Source organism: Nyctibius grandis, chromosome 5, assembly GCF_013368605.1.
Source record: "Nyctibius grandis isolate bNycGra1 chromosome 5, bNycGra1.pri, whole genome shotgun sequence".
Lineage (NCBI taxonomy): Eukaryota > Metazoa > Chordata > Aves > Nyctibiiformes > Nyctibiidae > Nyctibius > Nyctibius grandis.
The window spans coordinates 69,459,548-69,473,457 of NC_090662.1; the positions used below are offsets into that span (position 1 = coordinate 69,459,548).

At 42.4% G+C, this 13,910-nt stretch overlaps 1 protein-coding gene across 1 annotated transcript in view; it reads left to right on the top strand.

Annotated features, from left to right (window-relative positions):
* The first annotated feature begins 9,079 nt into the window (after window positions 1-9,079).
* FAM180A (family with sequence similarity 180 member A) overlaps window positions 9,080-13,910 on the top strand; it is a 30,400-nt gene continuing 25,569 nt past the window's right edge. The window contains exon 1 of the mRNA XM_068402286.1: window positions 9,080-9,155. Coding sequence (XP_068258387.1) covers window positions 9,080-9,155 — 76 coding nt within the window. The remainder of the gene's footprint in view (window positions 9,156-13,910) is intronic.

Genomic DNA, 13,910 nt, shown 5'->3' on the forward strand with positions numbered 1-13,910 from the left:
GTTTTCTTTTGTTTTTTTTTTTTTAGGAAACTGGCACTATTGAAAACAGTTTTATAAAGGCCTGGGGCCAGTTTAATCACCCCATTGTCGTGTTTTAGATTGTCAAGCAACGTGGCACTGGGTGGCTGCAGCCTGCTGGGGATGAGGACATACCCCAGCAGCAGGCAGCTCCTCAAGCCCAGCAGGATGGCCGGGAAGTTTGCACCTACCTCTGCCCCATCATGTAGGCACACACAAGGTGAGTGGACGCCCTGCGAGCCTGAGCAGAGAGAGAGGGATCGCAGCTGGGAAGAAAGTTTTTTGAAAGCTGCAATGGTTTAAAGCAACTGTGAGAGCTCTTTTGAATCAAGGGCAATACCCATGGTTTACACTCACCTTTGCTCCTTTATCCATGAAGGAATCTGCCATCTTGGACAGATTTTAGCTATAAGCATGAGTTGTTAAATCAATGAGCTCTCTCTCCTCCTGAAGCCTAAGATACAGTCTAGGGCTTTAAGGCACTATTCACTTTACTGTTTATCAAGAAAAATCCTGGTTCACAAGTGGGAAAAGTGTGTCTTGAACAGCCACCCAACATTTTGTGTGTTCAGGGTATTGATTGTTACTTTAGTCTATGCAGCCTAGGAGATTTAATTGGTTCTGACCTCCTTTTCCTCTCCAACCTCTGTATTATTTTCTGTACTGTCAGTAAAGCTGTGTGTCTCAGCTCTTATCATTATGATCAGGTTTCTGTTTCACAAAAGGGAACTGAGGAAAGGCCTGGAGAAGTGAGGAGCTAGTATCTGCTGCCACTCTTGTGTGTCCTCCCACCACTGAAACAGGTGTTTTGATTTTTAACTTGGAGGAGCCGGTCATTATTTTACCTCCTAAGGCTGCTAAACAAATCTGTGAGCTAAACATCTCTGTTGGTTAGGTCGTTTGGGAATGAATCAGGATGTGACCTGTTTGAATAAAATAAAGGGAAAATTCCTTTCTCTCTTCCTTCGTCTTTGTGGCTCACTACAATCAGAGGCACAGTATAGTGGATTGATTGGACACCTAAAGCACCCCAGAGCCTCAGCAGAGGTGAAGGCTCCTGTGTGCTTGGTATGACACGGACAGTCTTTGGCCAAAAGATTTTACAGTATAAAGGGATAAACAGACGAGGAACAAGGACGGCTTTGTATTCCCTTCTCTGCACACAGGGAGCCAAGGCAGAGAAAAGTCAACAGTTTACTCAGAGTCAGCCTTTTGCCTGAAGCTTGCATCACACAGAGAAAGAAACAGAAGGGTCCCTGAATTCCTCTTGAAGACCTTTGCCACAAAGTTGTTCTCATATATGAAAACTTTGCTGCTTGAGAAAATGATTAATTGCTTCTCTGGAGGTCTGACAGCCAAGCATACTGGTAGCATGGAAAAGTAACTCTTGCATCTGTGAAGATCTGCACATTCTTAGTGGGTCTGAGGTCTCAGCACATGTCAGGCCTCCCATTTTTTGAGGATCTTTTGACTCCCTGCATCCTCCATACCTGCAAACTTGTTTAAGGGGCTTATTTAGGAAACTAGAGACTAGCGAGATTTCATTTTGCAGCAGAAATGCAATTGTTTTGTGATTTCTCAATGTAAAAAAAAGCTTGATGGGGTGGGGAATGCTCATTTTGCAGAGGGGAATGTTCAGTCTACAGACTAGCGTATCTTAAGGTTCAAACTTTGCTTTGTAGGTCACCTGTTGCATCTCTCATTACTTTGCCCACATGGCTGCTCAAGAAGAAAGGAAGAGCTGGACTACTCTTCTGCTTCTGTCTGGAGGGAATCAGTTGAGTTGTCCTCTCATCTGACTCCTGGTTTAGATCACCTGCACTCCACTGAAGAGCCCTAGCAGTGCTACACTGCAGTAAGTAAGTGGGAATATCAGTGTGTTAACTGGTAGAAGCAGTTGGTGGAAGAAATTTTCAGACCAGGAACAACTGGGATCTAATTTTCTTCATGTTGCACTTCCAAGTGACTCAAGTTTTATCTCAGGCCTTTTAAAAAAAAGAGCCCAGCTCTGTTAAGTTCATGTGCCTCTATGCTGATGCCATAACCTCATCTGCACCTGGCGCTCATTCTTAATTCCACCCCCTCTTCTGCCATCCTCTTTGTATGATCCAGCCACATCCCACTCCCGTTTGACTCTTTACGTAATGCCACTGCATTACACCCCACCCCTAATACTATCACCACATAATCCATATTTACTGTGTCTCTAATCACTTAGTTTTGTAATTATTAGCTGGAGCCTTTGCCTCTCTCTTTATCCCAGGACAGTTTCAACAAACTGATGAATCTAGGGTTATACTCTGAACTAAAACATAAAATCTGTAGAAAGCTCTGGTCTGGCTCTTCTTGGTAATGACTTGTGGTGATGAGCTTACGTTTATCATTTGCTGTTTCTCTCTGCCCCAGAGATGGCATCAGTTATTCTTGGTTTTCTATTGTCAACCTCTGTTTTTGTTTCGGATTTAACATTTCAGGGCTATATTTACTGAAAAGACTTTTTTTTCCTGCTATTCAGGTATTTAATCATAAAACTCCCCCTGTGAATACTCACCGCTGTCATTATTGACTTTCTAGGCTGAAAGGCAGGAAATCCTCTGCATAGCTGACCTTCCTTTATGATATTAGCAGTGATTTGTGACAGAAAATCCTTGACTGCTTCATTTCAGACCTCGTCCTACAGTAGCACTGCTACAGCATTTTCTGTTGCTTAACTGCGAGTCATGGCCTTGGTGTTTGCATTGGCTTTGTGCCACTAGAGCTTACATTGGCGGCCGACAGGTTGCAAAAAAGCAGAACTGATGGAATCTTTTAAAAGTTTAATTTTCCAAAAGGGTTATGCTGCATTACCCAGCAAGGACTACATACTTATAAGCTGGTATAAATCAGCACAGGTTCTCTAAGGTAGGTGTAGCTTTAGTGATTTACCTCAGCAACTGTCCTAGCAGCCACAAGGAAAATTAATAGTATGCATTTTGTAAGGCGCAGCAAGAGAAAGAAGCCAGACTCCCATCAGTGACTTTCCATGCTAACTTCTGCTGACTACCATATCTTCATGCTCCTTCCTCTGTGGGCTGGTGTGAGTAGCACCACCTTGACTGATGCTCAAGGAACTGAACGAAAACCCTTGCATATTCGCTCAAAAATTTTGGAAGAAAAAATGGAATCCTTAGTTTTCAGATAGTGCAACAAGCATTTGACCAAAGCAGCCTTACTAGCACATCGGTTTTATCAAGACTTGATTTAGGAGAGACCCTATATTGCCTGGCTTAAATGTGAGCATGTTTAACTTCGCTCTGAGCCATATCCACAGCCTCAGTTTCAGTATCTGGTCTATCTGAGCAGTGCCTGGGGAGAGAGTCTGATGTCTGAGAATGATTCACATAATCCAGGCTGAAGCACAGAGATTATCTAAGCAGTCAAGAGGAAATACCAAGGAGAAAGGGGCATATTCAATTTTGTGTCTCTTTGAAGCTTCAAGCTAGTGGGAGTTATTTGTCTCTGCTCGGGTTTGTAAACGTGAATCCTCTCCTGTTTTTTCTTAGTTAATTAGTTAGTGTACTTGACTAGGATGGAAGAACCTGGATTCAAATACCTCTTCTTCCTCAGGCAGCTTGAACTTTCATCTTCTATATGAGTCTGTTGAATAATATTATGTTAGGATAATGTTATTCTGTCAATGGAATGAATGCCACTTTCAAATAAAAAAGATGGGATATCAGAGTAGGTAGTAAGACCTGCATCTCCTGTGTGAGTGCTGTGATCATGGTAAAAGAGTCATCCTTGCATTCCTTCTCTCTGCCACAATGAATATTTAATTACCTCCTGCAGATAGTAACAGATTCAGCAACAGAGTTGAAAAGCTTCATCCCAGAAGATCCTGTAATTTAGGGTTTAGAGTCATCTCCTATGATATGTATTCACTTCTCCTCAGGCAGAGAAAGGATCTGAGCCAGGACACCTTATAAAGCAGATGACTTCTCAAACAATCAAGTCACAGAGCAAAATATGTCCCCCATCTGCTTCCTGATTGCAGGAAAAAAAATGAAATGTGCAACATGGGACTTGAGAAGGGACATTTGCAGTCACAGTTTTGTAAATGTTAAGGCAAATCTCAATATTTTATTTGAAATACAAGATAGGATGTAAGCAGCTCAATATTTTCAAGGTAAATACAGTGATACAGAGATTTAAGGAGCCTCACAGAGGAAGCTTAGGCACAGAAGGAATTCAGATATCTGCAAAGTTGCATGGGCAGAATTTAAATTTTGGTTATTTAAATGTAGATCTGTAAAGTATGAGCTCAGCATCTAAGTGCTCTTGTGAATGTGAGCACAGGCAGTTAGATCAAGGTAGCAAGGGAGCTCTGGGGCAGAAGGACAACTAGAAGATGCCTCAAGGTCCCTTCCAACTTACAATGCAATTGCACTGTATGGCTATGTAAGGTTCATCCTGGCTGCTGTTGCTTTGAGGCTTGGTGAGATTCTGCCATCCAAACTGTTGTTGCAGCAAGCTGCAACTCAGCTGAGGTGCCAGCAAGAGTCATCATGGATAATGAGGTTCAGTGGCCAGTAGTCCACTGTGGAAAGAACTTTTGTTCTCCTAGGAGCTTGTGTACAGCTATTTCTTTTCTTTTATTTGTGCTCCTCATTATAAGGATACTTCTTGGCCTCTTGTGGAAGCTACTTTCTCTTTTTGGTAGATGGAACTGCTGCTGCATGAGCTGCTGCAGTGCCAAATCAGGGCCTTATATTTTGGGCAGAGGAACAGATCAGCTCTACCATCAATTCATTCAGTGGGTGAGTCACTTTGTCTGTATGTCTCCATTTATCCATCTCTATGGTGGGAAGAAGACCAATGTCTGTGTCATGAATCAACGTTGTTCCTCTGTGCTGGCATACTAGCAGGCAGATGCAGCCCTGCCTATGGTGCAGGGCAGGGCTCTGGCTGCAGAGCAGAGTTTCTGGTTCAGAGGAACTTCCTCCCAACACACACTCTGTTTTCAAATTTAAACAGGGTAAGTCTAAAAAATATCTGTTTGATAGAAGATTTGCAAGGGACTCTCACAGCGACTGAGACATCGGGGCAGACTGCAACCTCGCCTTGGGTTTGGCAGAAGCTCATCAAAGCCAAAGCTGAACTGACATCATGAGCTGGTATTCTCCAGTGAAAAAGAGATTATTTATTTTGGAAGACCCACAGGCTGCTGATCTTGGATCACCCATTGCCTTGTTTCCCCTTCTATTCTTTTTTTAGATTACTTCACACGATGACCTACTAAAGAGGACACATAGGGGCACCTCACCTGAAGCACTGGTCACTCCAGAGCATCCCCTGGGAAATACAGGGTTTCTACACTCCCAGCCTGCTGAAGTTGTCCTTTCACAGTGCAGCATCTGTGATGGGAAGGACTGCTTTGGAATACCACTACCAGCTCTCTGCTCTCACTGTGCATGGGCCACAAAAAGGCAGCTGGCAGCTTCCCTGTTTGGTCTTCACCCACTCCTTTCCTCCCTGCCCTATTTCCACTATTTCCACCATGCGCTACCACTGATTTAAGACCTGAATATCAACCAGCCAGCAGACAAGCTCTGAGCCTCCTGGCTTCAGTGGCATGGCACCCTCTCCTGCTGGACACATCTTCAGGATGAATTCTTCACCATAAAGCTCCTCTGCTTGATGCTTCCAAAGTAATCTAGGAGTGTTTAATATTTATAAACAGTGAGGATTTCTACCCTGCTTCAGCATTCATTATAGTTGCAGTGATTCAAACCTCCAGCATAGGCAGAAACTGCCTTGAGCTGAAACTGAGCAACTACCTAATAAAATATAGTCATGAGATGAATAGAAGCTGTATAGTTGAAGTGCCCTGAGCATGCTTGAAAGATTTATTTCCTGGCTTCATCTGGAGGGCTTTTTAATAGGGAGGATATGACTCTCTGTGTATATACAACCATATGGGTGAGAAAAAGATCTACAGTTTTAAGGGGGGAAAGGGGCATTTACACTTCTTGAGGAGGTGCCACAGGGAAAGCATTCTTTATTTTACATGGACCTGTTATATTTACAGTTGCATTTCCTGTAAGAAAACAGATGCGAGTGCATCATTCACGGTCTCAAAGTCAAATTTGCCCTACAGTTGTTTTACATGCAGAGAGGCAGTCAAAGCCGAAACGCCTGAAGACTGCATTGAGGAGTGGGGCCTTGAACTACAGATAGGGAGAGTTTGTATTTGAGCTCAGATAAGGAAAAGGCTGCTAGAGAGGATTCTGTAGCCAGACTCAGATTAAGGAGAAATAAATAATAATAATAATAATAATAATAATAATAATAATAATAATAATAATAATAATAATAATAATATCATATATAAGGTAGGTTCACAACAACATCTCCAGGGTCTGAAAAAGGGGAGATCAGTAGTCACTTCACACTTGCATATCCCTTTGACCCCTATGCCAATCTTATCACACATCTCTTCTGTCTCTCTCAGCTGCTGTTCCTCTTTTGCTCCTAGGGTGCTTGCTTTAGAGGCTGGAGGTGGAGTGGAGGTTTAGGGAAGGAAATTCCTGGGATTCTTTTCCTCTCCCTTTCTAGGCTGGATATATTAAGCAGTGACAATGAAGGAGCAGAGGAAGTGTCCCATTGCTGGCAGCCAGAAGGCAGAGCCATGCCGCAGGGCTCTTTCTGAAAAATAGTTCTGATTCTCTTTTAGAGGGGGATGGAGCTCATCTGGCCTCCTTCATCCTCTCTTATCTGCTGCTATTTCTTTAGATGTAAAGAATGAAATGATACAGCACCTCAGAAAAGTTTCCACTCCTCCTCCCCAAATACCACTGAAAATGAGTTCCTTTGTTACCACACAGGATTTTATGTTTTCTCATAATTTTCTTCCTTTTCTCAAGCCTGCAATGCACATCCTAAGTGCTGTTTCTCCCTTGTCTACCTGACTTTGAAACATCTTGTTCACAGACCCACCTTGCTGACATTAAGATCATCGTGCCAGGGTAGCAAGGCTGATGCAGTTAGTTAATGAAGGCATCTATACCCACTGTGTTTTCTTGCCAGAGGGCTTTCACTAAGGTGGTTCGCTAAATTAAAGTGTACTTCCTCAAGCTCTCCCTACTGGTTAAGTCTTTCCAGGAGTTAGTAGGAGTTATACCACAATGTTTTTCCTGAGCAGTTGACAGAACATTATCCCCTTACTATGGTGCAACTTGCACCTTCTTGATGCAAATCATCTTGCTGCGCATCATCTCAGAATTGGCCATGCTGATACACCTGCTCCAGAGAGCAACTCATCCTGTCCTAAGTGACTTATCTGAGCCAAATAGGAATAATCACCCTCTTGTGGCATCTCTCTCTCTCTCTCCCCCCTCCGCCTGCTTCTCTCTAGGGAATGTAAAACTAGTTTACTCCAGCTCCATAATTTCCGGACAGATACATTAGAGTGAGCCCACTCCTAGCTTTACCCTTGCTTTCAGACCAATCCCTAATATGTTATGGTAACAAGAAGAGTATATAGCAAGAGAGCTAGTTAGCCACCCTCTGCTTGAATTATACCTTTTGTAATCTCCTTGGCATGTGAAATACTGTCTTACATTCATGTGCTATTCATGTGGGAGTAACCTGAAGCAGTCTGAGCATAGGAAAATCTGTATATGTAGGAAAAGAAGTGGAGTCGCCCTAAGCAAGACAACCTTATTTGACCCTCCTCCTTCCTTTGCAGCTGGTGTTACTTGAAGCTGAGACAGTGAAGAATGAGGGAACTGAGGCTAAGGCCAAACTTTGGCATGAGGCAGACAGGAGCTGAACAGGTTTTCTCCATGCCTTCCTGCCAGTGACCATTAATCTTGAGCCACAGTGCCCTCTGTCATTCCAGCTCTTGATCCTTTCCCTTAGTTCTTCTATTTATACCTTTTGAGCTGGAGTCTGCTTTCTTATGTGCCAGTTTTACACCAGGGTAAATTCATGGATGTCTGTGGATTTGTTTCCAGCTTACGCTCACCTATAAAAGAAGAGAATTAGACTCATCACTTCTAGGCACCAAATGGAGTATCCCCTGTCCCCGGATTCTGCTAAATACTCTTTGTGTTCCTATTTTCTTTCAGTCTGTTTCAACACACAGCAACCTGCTGTTATTCCAGTGCTGTATTCCCATAAAGCACCCCCTGATGCTGCTGCTGAAGCTATGCCAGGGACAGTACATACCTGCAGCTTCCTCCCAGATGGGTTGCTCTGGGATGAATGCTTCCAGTGTTGTCTTCCTGGGGCTAGTGTCAGCAAGGAGATGTCTATCAATCAGTAGCCTTTTTGTTCAGCATCACCTCTACTCATTCAGCCTGGCTATTGTAGATTTTCCTTAGGATTGCTTAGTGTTCCCTGTAGCATGATTGAAGAGAGACAGTTAAGGATTTGGACTTTCCTGCTCTCTGCACCAGCCAAACGGAGGAAAAGGGCAGGACTTGTCTTGCAGAACTGAAGTCTAAGCGCGGTATTATATGTTCTTAATAAAGGAGTGATTATATGAATCACAGTAGCAAAATGTTCTTGCAGAGCATATGCCCCACTCCCTGACTTCAGCGTCCAAGGGCAGCTGTACATCATTCCAGAGGAGGCTTTTGCCTTAGACATGGGGTAGCATATAGCATTACAGAGGAGTAGCTACAGAGCTAGGATTCAAGAGTGTCCTTTAAAGAAGTTACTTGTGGCTGTTTATTGGACAAAAATAAATTCCAACTGGCCCATATAACAAATGAAACTCAACTACAAAAATGTAATGATATTTATTCACACAGCTGCCAGCAAACTCACATGCACCATGAGTCATTCCAGATGTGGATAAAAACAAAGTCTGTCTGTGAAAGTAAGTTTCCTGATCCCGAAGAGACTTGGTTTGAGAGAAGAGCTGTGCACTGACTTCAGCTGTACTCTGAAGAACAGACAGGTTCTCCTTTAAAGGGGGAGGGGGAGAGGAAAAGCCATTTATTTATTCCTGAAAAGAAAGGAGGTAGGAAATTAAAAAGCTACTATACAGCTAGGCATACATATTTTAAAGAGAAGGATGCTTTGGAAGACAGTGCTGCTACTGCTGTTCTATTACAGTGCTCATGCCACTGTGACCCACAGATGGAGCAGAGGTAAGATTTAAACATGAAAAACTATTTAAGAGAAAACTTTGAGTTTGTAGGTTTGATGTGAAATTATGTTCCATTGTACATATATATACATATATATATACAATTTGTCCCTCCCAACTCTGGAATTCTTTTCTCCATTAAACAGGTCAGCTAAAAAATTATATAGATAAATAGAAAAATACACATGCATAAGTGCATAAAGGTAAAATTATATAAGTATTCTATTATAATACAAATATATATGTATAAAATATCCCAAGAACAAAAACTACGTTCTTTTCTCACTTTTTCCTTCTCTCTCCTTCTCCTTTTTCTCCTGCATTAACAAAAATTGTAGGTCATGAAACCTTAAAGCAAAAGCCTTTGCAGTCACAGGCAGCATAATCTTCTGCTCCACCAGGCAGATACCCAGTAACAGTAAACACAACAATGCCTGGATTGTGCAAGGTGCCTAGGAATGCCTACGACCCTACCCTGACAGACTAGCACATACAACATAGAGAAAGCTACCTGCAGTGTTATCAGGCTTCAGCTGCCAATATGACAATATATATTTGTGACATATTTATGTTCAAGTGTGTGACAATAACATATGAAATTGTTTGGGACTGTTGGATTGCATAGGAGATGCTTGCTTAAAAGCTAGTGATGATGTCCTTTCCCTTTTTTGTTTTATTCTCTCTGTCGGTATTTGGCACGGGTTCAGTAGCTGCTGGAAGTGGAGAAACAAAACACCTCCCAAAAGATTTCTGTGGTCCTGATATTGAAATTCACAGATATTTAAAGGAACTGGAGTCTGTTAAAAAATCAAGCATTCAGATGCCCCCCTCCCCACCCCAGTCTCCCATGCCTTCCTCATTATAACTGGTTCCCTTCTAGCCTGCTCTTTGGGTTTTGTTTTGATTTTGTAGGGAAGGCAATGGCTGAATCGAGCAATGAAGAGCTATGCAATTCTGCTAAGGCTGTGTGAATGCTTGGTTGTTCCTTACAGTTGGTGGAGGCTCACTGACGAGGCATTGACCTGGGACTCAGAATGGCAGGTTCTTTCCTCAGCATTTCCATCAGCCTCTGGGATGATACTGGATGAGTCATTATACCTGCATGTACCTTGGTTTTCTCTTACTGTATAATAGAGGTAATAACACCAATTGTCATCATAAAATCCCTTAATTCTGTAGATAAGAGCTTGTCTTCCCAGGGATGACAGATAAAAATGTGAGGGAATCAGAACTAGATGTGCATATATGAAAAAAGCCAACACTACCTTTTGGAAGAATGAGGTCACCTGGCCCATGAAATAGAAAAAAAAAAAACAAAAGAAAGGGGTTCATTTCCATGGAATAATCACTATGCAATTTCAGGATGTTCTCCACTTTTGCTAACACACTTATTTTAATTAAAGAACAACACTACAATCCTAAAAGGAATCCATGCAACTATTAAAGTCCAATTTTAATCACCATGAATATTTAAAGGAAAACATCAGAACTCTACTGTGCCTTTTGAGAAAGCAGATTGTTTTCAAGCTGGAAGATCTAGAGCTTGTTTTTGGAGACTTTAGAGGGAAAAGAAGATTCATTCCGTATTGTGATAAGGAGTTCAGTTCTCACAAATATTGTATACAGATATCTGCTGAGGAGAAAACCAGATTTCTTCTCCACAGCTGCTGGGACTATTCAGCTCCAAATATGTTTTAGAGGCATGACTCCTTCTACAACAGATACTTCAGAGAACCTCCACTCCCCTAAACTATCTATGTGTCAGCTCAATCAATCCCATCCTAATCCGCAGTATCTAGATGGCCAAAGCACTGTGTTAATTTTTGAATTTCTTATAAACCTAAGAAGAAATTGGAGTACTGAGGCACAACACACCCTTCTACACACTCAGAGCTCTTCCCTCCCTCCACAAATGACAACTGGCTCTTGTCTAGGTTAAACCTCAGTCATTTAAGTCTTATCCAACTCCTGATCTGAGTTTTGCAATGGAAAAGCAAAGACAGATCAGCATCTGGTCTGATGGAAATGAAAGACAGATCTGCATATCATCTCCATGTTGACTAGTAGTCCAGATTTACAAAACAGGACAAAAGGCCCTGCTTTAATTACCAACAATTGTTGGTTGCAATAGATATGAACAGTCAATATTGGATAAAACTAGGTCTAGCTTTTACTGTTTTTTCACTAGGGGGCACTGGGGCAGCCTTGGATGCCCAGCCCTTGTAACCAAGCTTTGGCCCAAGAAAAAAGTCAAATGTGAGGAAAGATGAACATACTTGTGCTGACTGGTGAGTGACTCCAGACGGCCACCTCCCTTTTCCCTTTGCTTTTACAAGCATCAATGAACGGAAAAAAAAGGCAATTCTGGCAGGAAAACTGAACACTTTTTTTTTTCTTTTTTAGTCCCTCAGCCATTTGCGTTAAAAATCTCACACTCTCCTCAGCCTGCCTAGATCCAACTGTGGACATTGGTCCAGAAGTCACAGGCAAAGCTTGGTTGCTAGGATGGACATGTTCAGAATAATAAAGAAAAGATCCTGAATGGTGACAAAATGATTTGCTTGTTATCATCTCAGGTTTCCTTGAGCCTCCTGTAGGCTTAGCTGCATGGTATTACCCCCTCAGATTTTGTGAAGCACCTGTCTAGGAAGAAAAGGTAATGTTAGGTCTCTACTGAGTGATATTCCCTGTGTGATGGTAGAGGTGAGGTCATATTAATTTCTGAAGGGCCCAAATAAGAATTCCAGGTCTTAAGAGATGTGTTTGCTGGAGAAAACAAGGAACAAATCCTGTTCTTTGACAACAAAAATAAACAAAAAAAACCATGCAGCTGTGGTAACTGGAGACAGTGTCACTGCTTGCCACCCGTCTGCTTTCATCAAACTGCTCTGATGAGTACTAATACATTGGAGAGCAGAAGTTACCTTCAGATCTGCATCATAAGAATTGTCTGTTTCCTGAGCAGAAACCTTTATTGTCACATTTCATCTCAGCTGGCTGTAGTTTATTTGTTGTAAGGGCTTCCTGATTCAAATAAATGTCACACAAACAGTAGCATGCTTGCTACACGGTTGCTCAGGGAGTGAAGATGCAATACGATTTCTTGTGGTTGTGGCTTCTTGGACAGTGGGGAAGCTGCTGCAATGGTAAGTTCGCCCCTCAGTGCAGGCTGGAAAAGGAGATGCTGAAAGACACAAAATAAGAAGGTAAACCTCTTTTCACCCATCAGTAAGAAAAGGATGTATTAGCTATATTAGCACCACTGAGGTTTCATGCTTTTGGGGAATGGCTGTGCTGTGCCTTCCAGACCTCAAAAGCAGTATTACAGTCACATCCAGATCCATCTGGTCCACATGCGTTATTTTGTACCCAGTATCTAGTGCTTGGTGAAAGTCAAATGGTTGTTCCATAACACCCGGGGAAGAGTTTGTTCTCCTTAGAGGCTTTCTGCAGAAGGAATTACTTGGAAGAACAGAAGGCCCATCCTCCTTGATTTCCCCACAACTCTGCAAACTTTTAGCATTTCCTTTAGTGTTGTGGCAACTGAGTTTGTGAGTTTGATGGAGCAGCTGCTACATGAGCCACTTTTGCAGGCTGTTTCTGCTTGTGGGCTTAGCTACAGCAGGATGGCAGCTCTCTAGTGCCAGGAGAGGGAGGAGTATGAAGAAGAGAAAGAGAGTCTGGCTGTTGCTAGAAAGCCAGACAGTCCTTTTATAAGGAAGCAGTGTTTAACATATTCTGTACTCTGTGATCATTTGCTACATGCCAGGTTGCTGGTGATCTTGCCGTGTGGACAAAGGATGAGTGCCTTGGAGATTAGGGGATACACTGCATCCCCACACTTTTTGACCTTATTTACTTCTCTTCCTCCCTTCTCTTGTTGCATCCTTACAGCCAGGCACTGCCTTCTTGAGCAACTTCTGGGATTCCACCACTGACAGTTACACTTGTTGGCTCGGATAGCGCAAGCAAAGGGAATGTGACCTGAATACAGCACGTAATTACAACAGAAATGGTCAAACACATACACTCATATAAACCCAGCAGGCCTTGGGTATACCAGATTATGGTCTTGGCTTATTTAGGACATGCTAAGGTTTTCAAAGGTCTGGTCCAAGGGTAAAAAGAAATTACACCAGCTGGACTGGCTACAAGAACTTTTGAAAATGCAACATCTATTTAACTTACTTTAATTCCCATAAAGCCATTGTTATCCAATTCTTAAAATATGTAGTGCACATTAAACAATGAAAGATATGAAATGTTGTGAAACAGAGCCAACTCTGTCTAAGCCTGGCTGTGTAAAGAATGTTTCTTCTTATGGAGAAAATGCAATATTTCCCTTTTCTCTGGCTTCCATGTGATCACTTGGAAAATTGCCTCAACTGCCTGAACTTCCCTGCTTGTTGGACCCATTCCAGTGACCTCACTGGAACTGCAAAAGGCTTGATCGATCTGCTGCAGAGGTTTTTCCCACTTACCCCAAGTCTGTTCCATAAGTCTGTACCAGTTCCTGGGAATGCATGTTTGCAGGCTGGAGTCTCCTGGTCTGGAGGTCGATTTGCCTGATGCAAATTATTACTACACCAAGTATTGTAACTGTACTTGTAAAGTGAGGGATGCACTGCCTGAAGGGCAGTCTGGGATTGAAATTCAGAGGAATTAGCTTTGCAGCTTGATGACCTGAAGAAGACAATTCATATAACTATGCTTTTACTTCCTGAATTCCTTTGCAAAGAGCTGTATAAGAGATGAG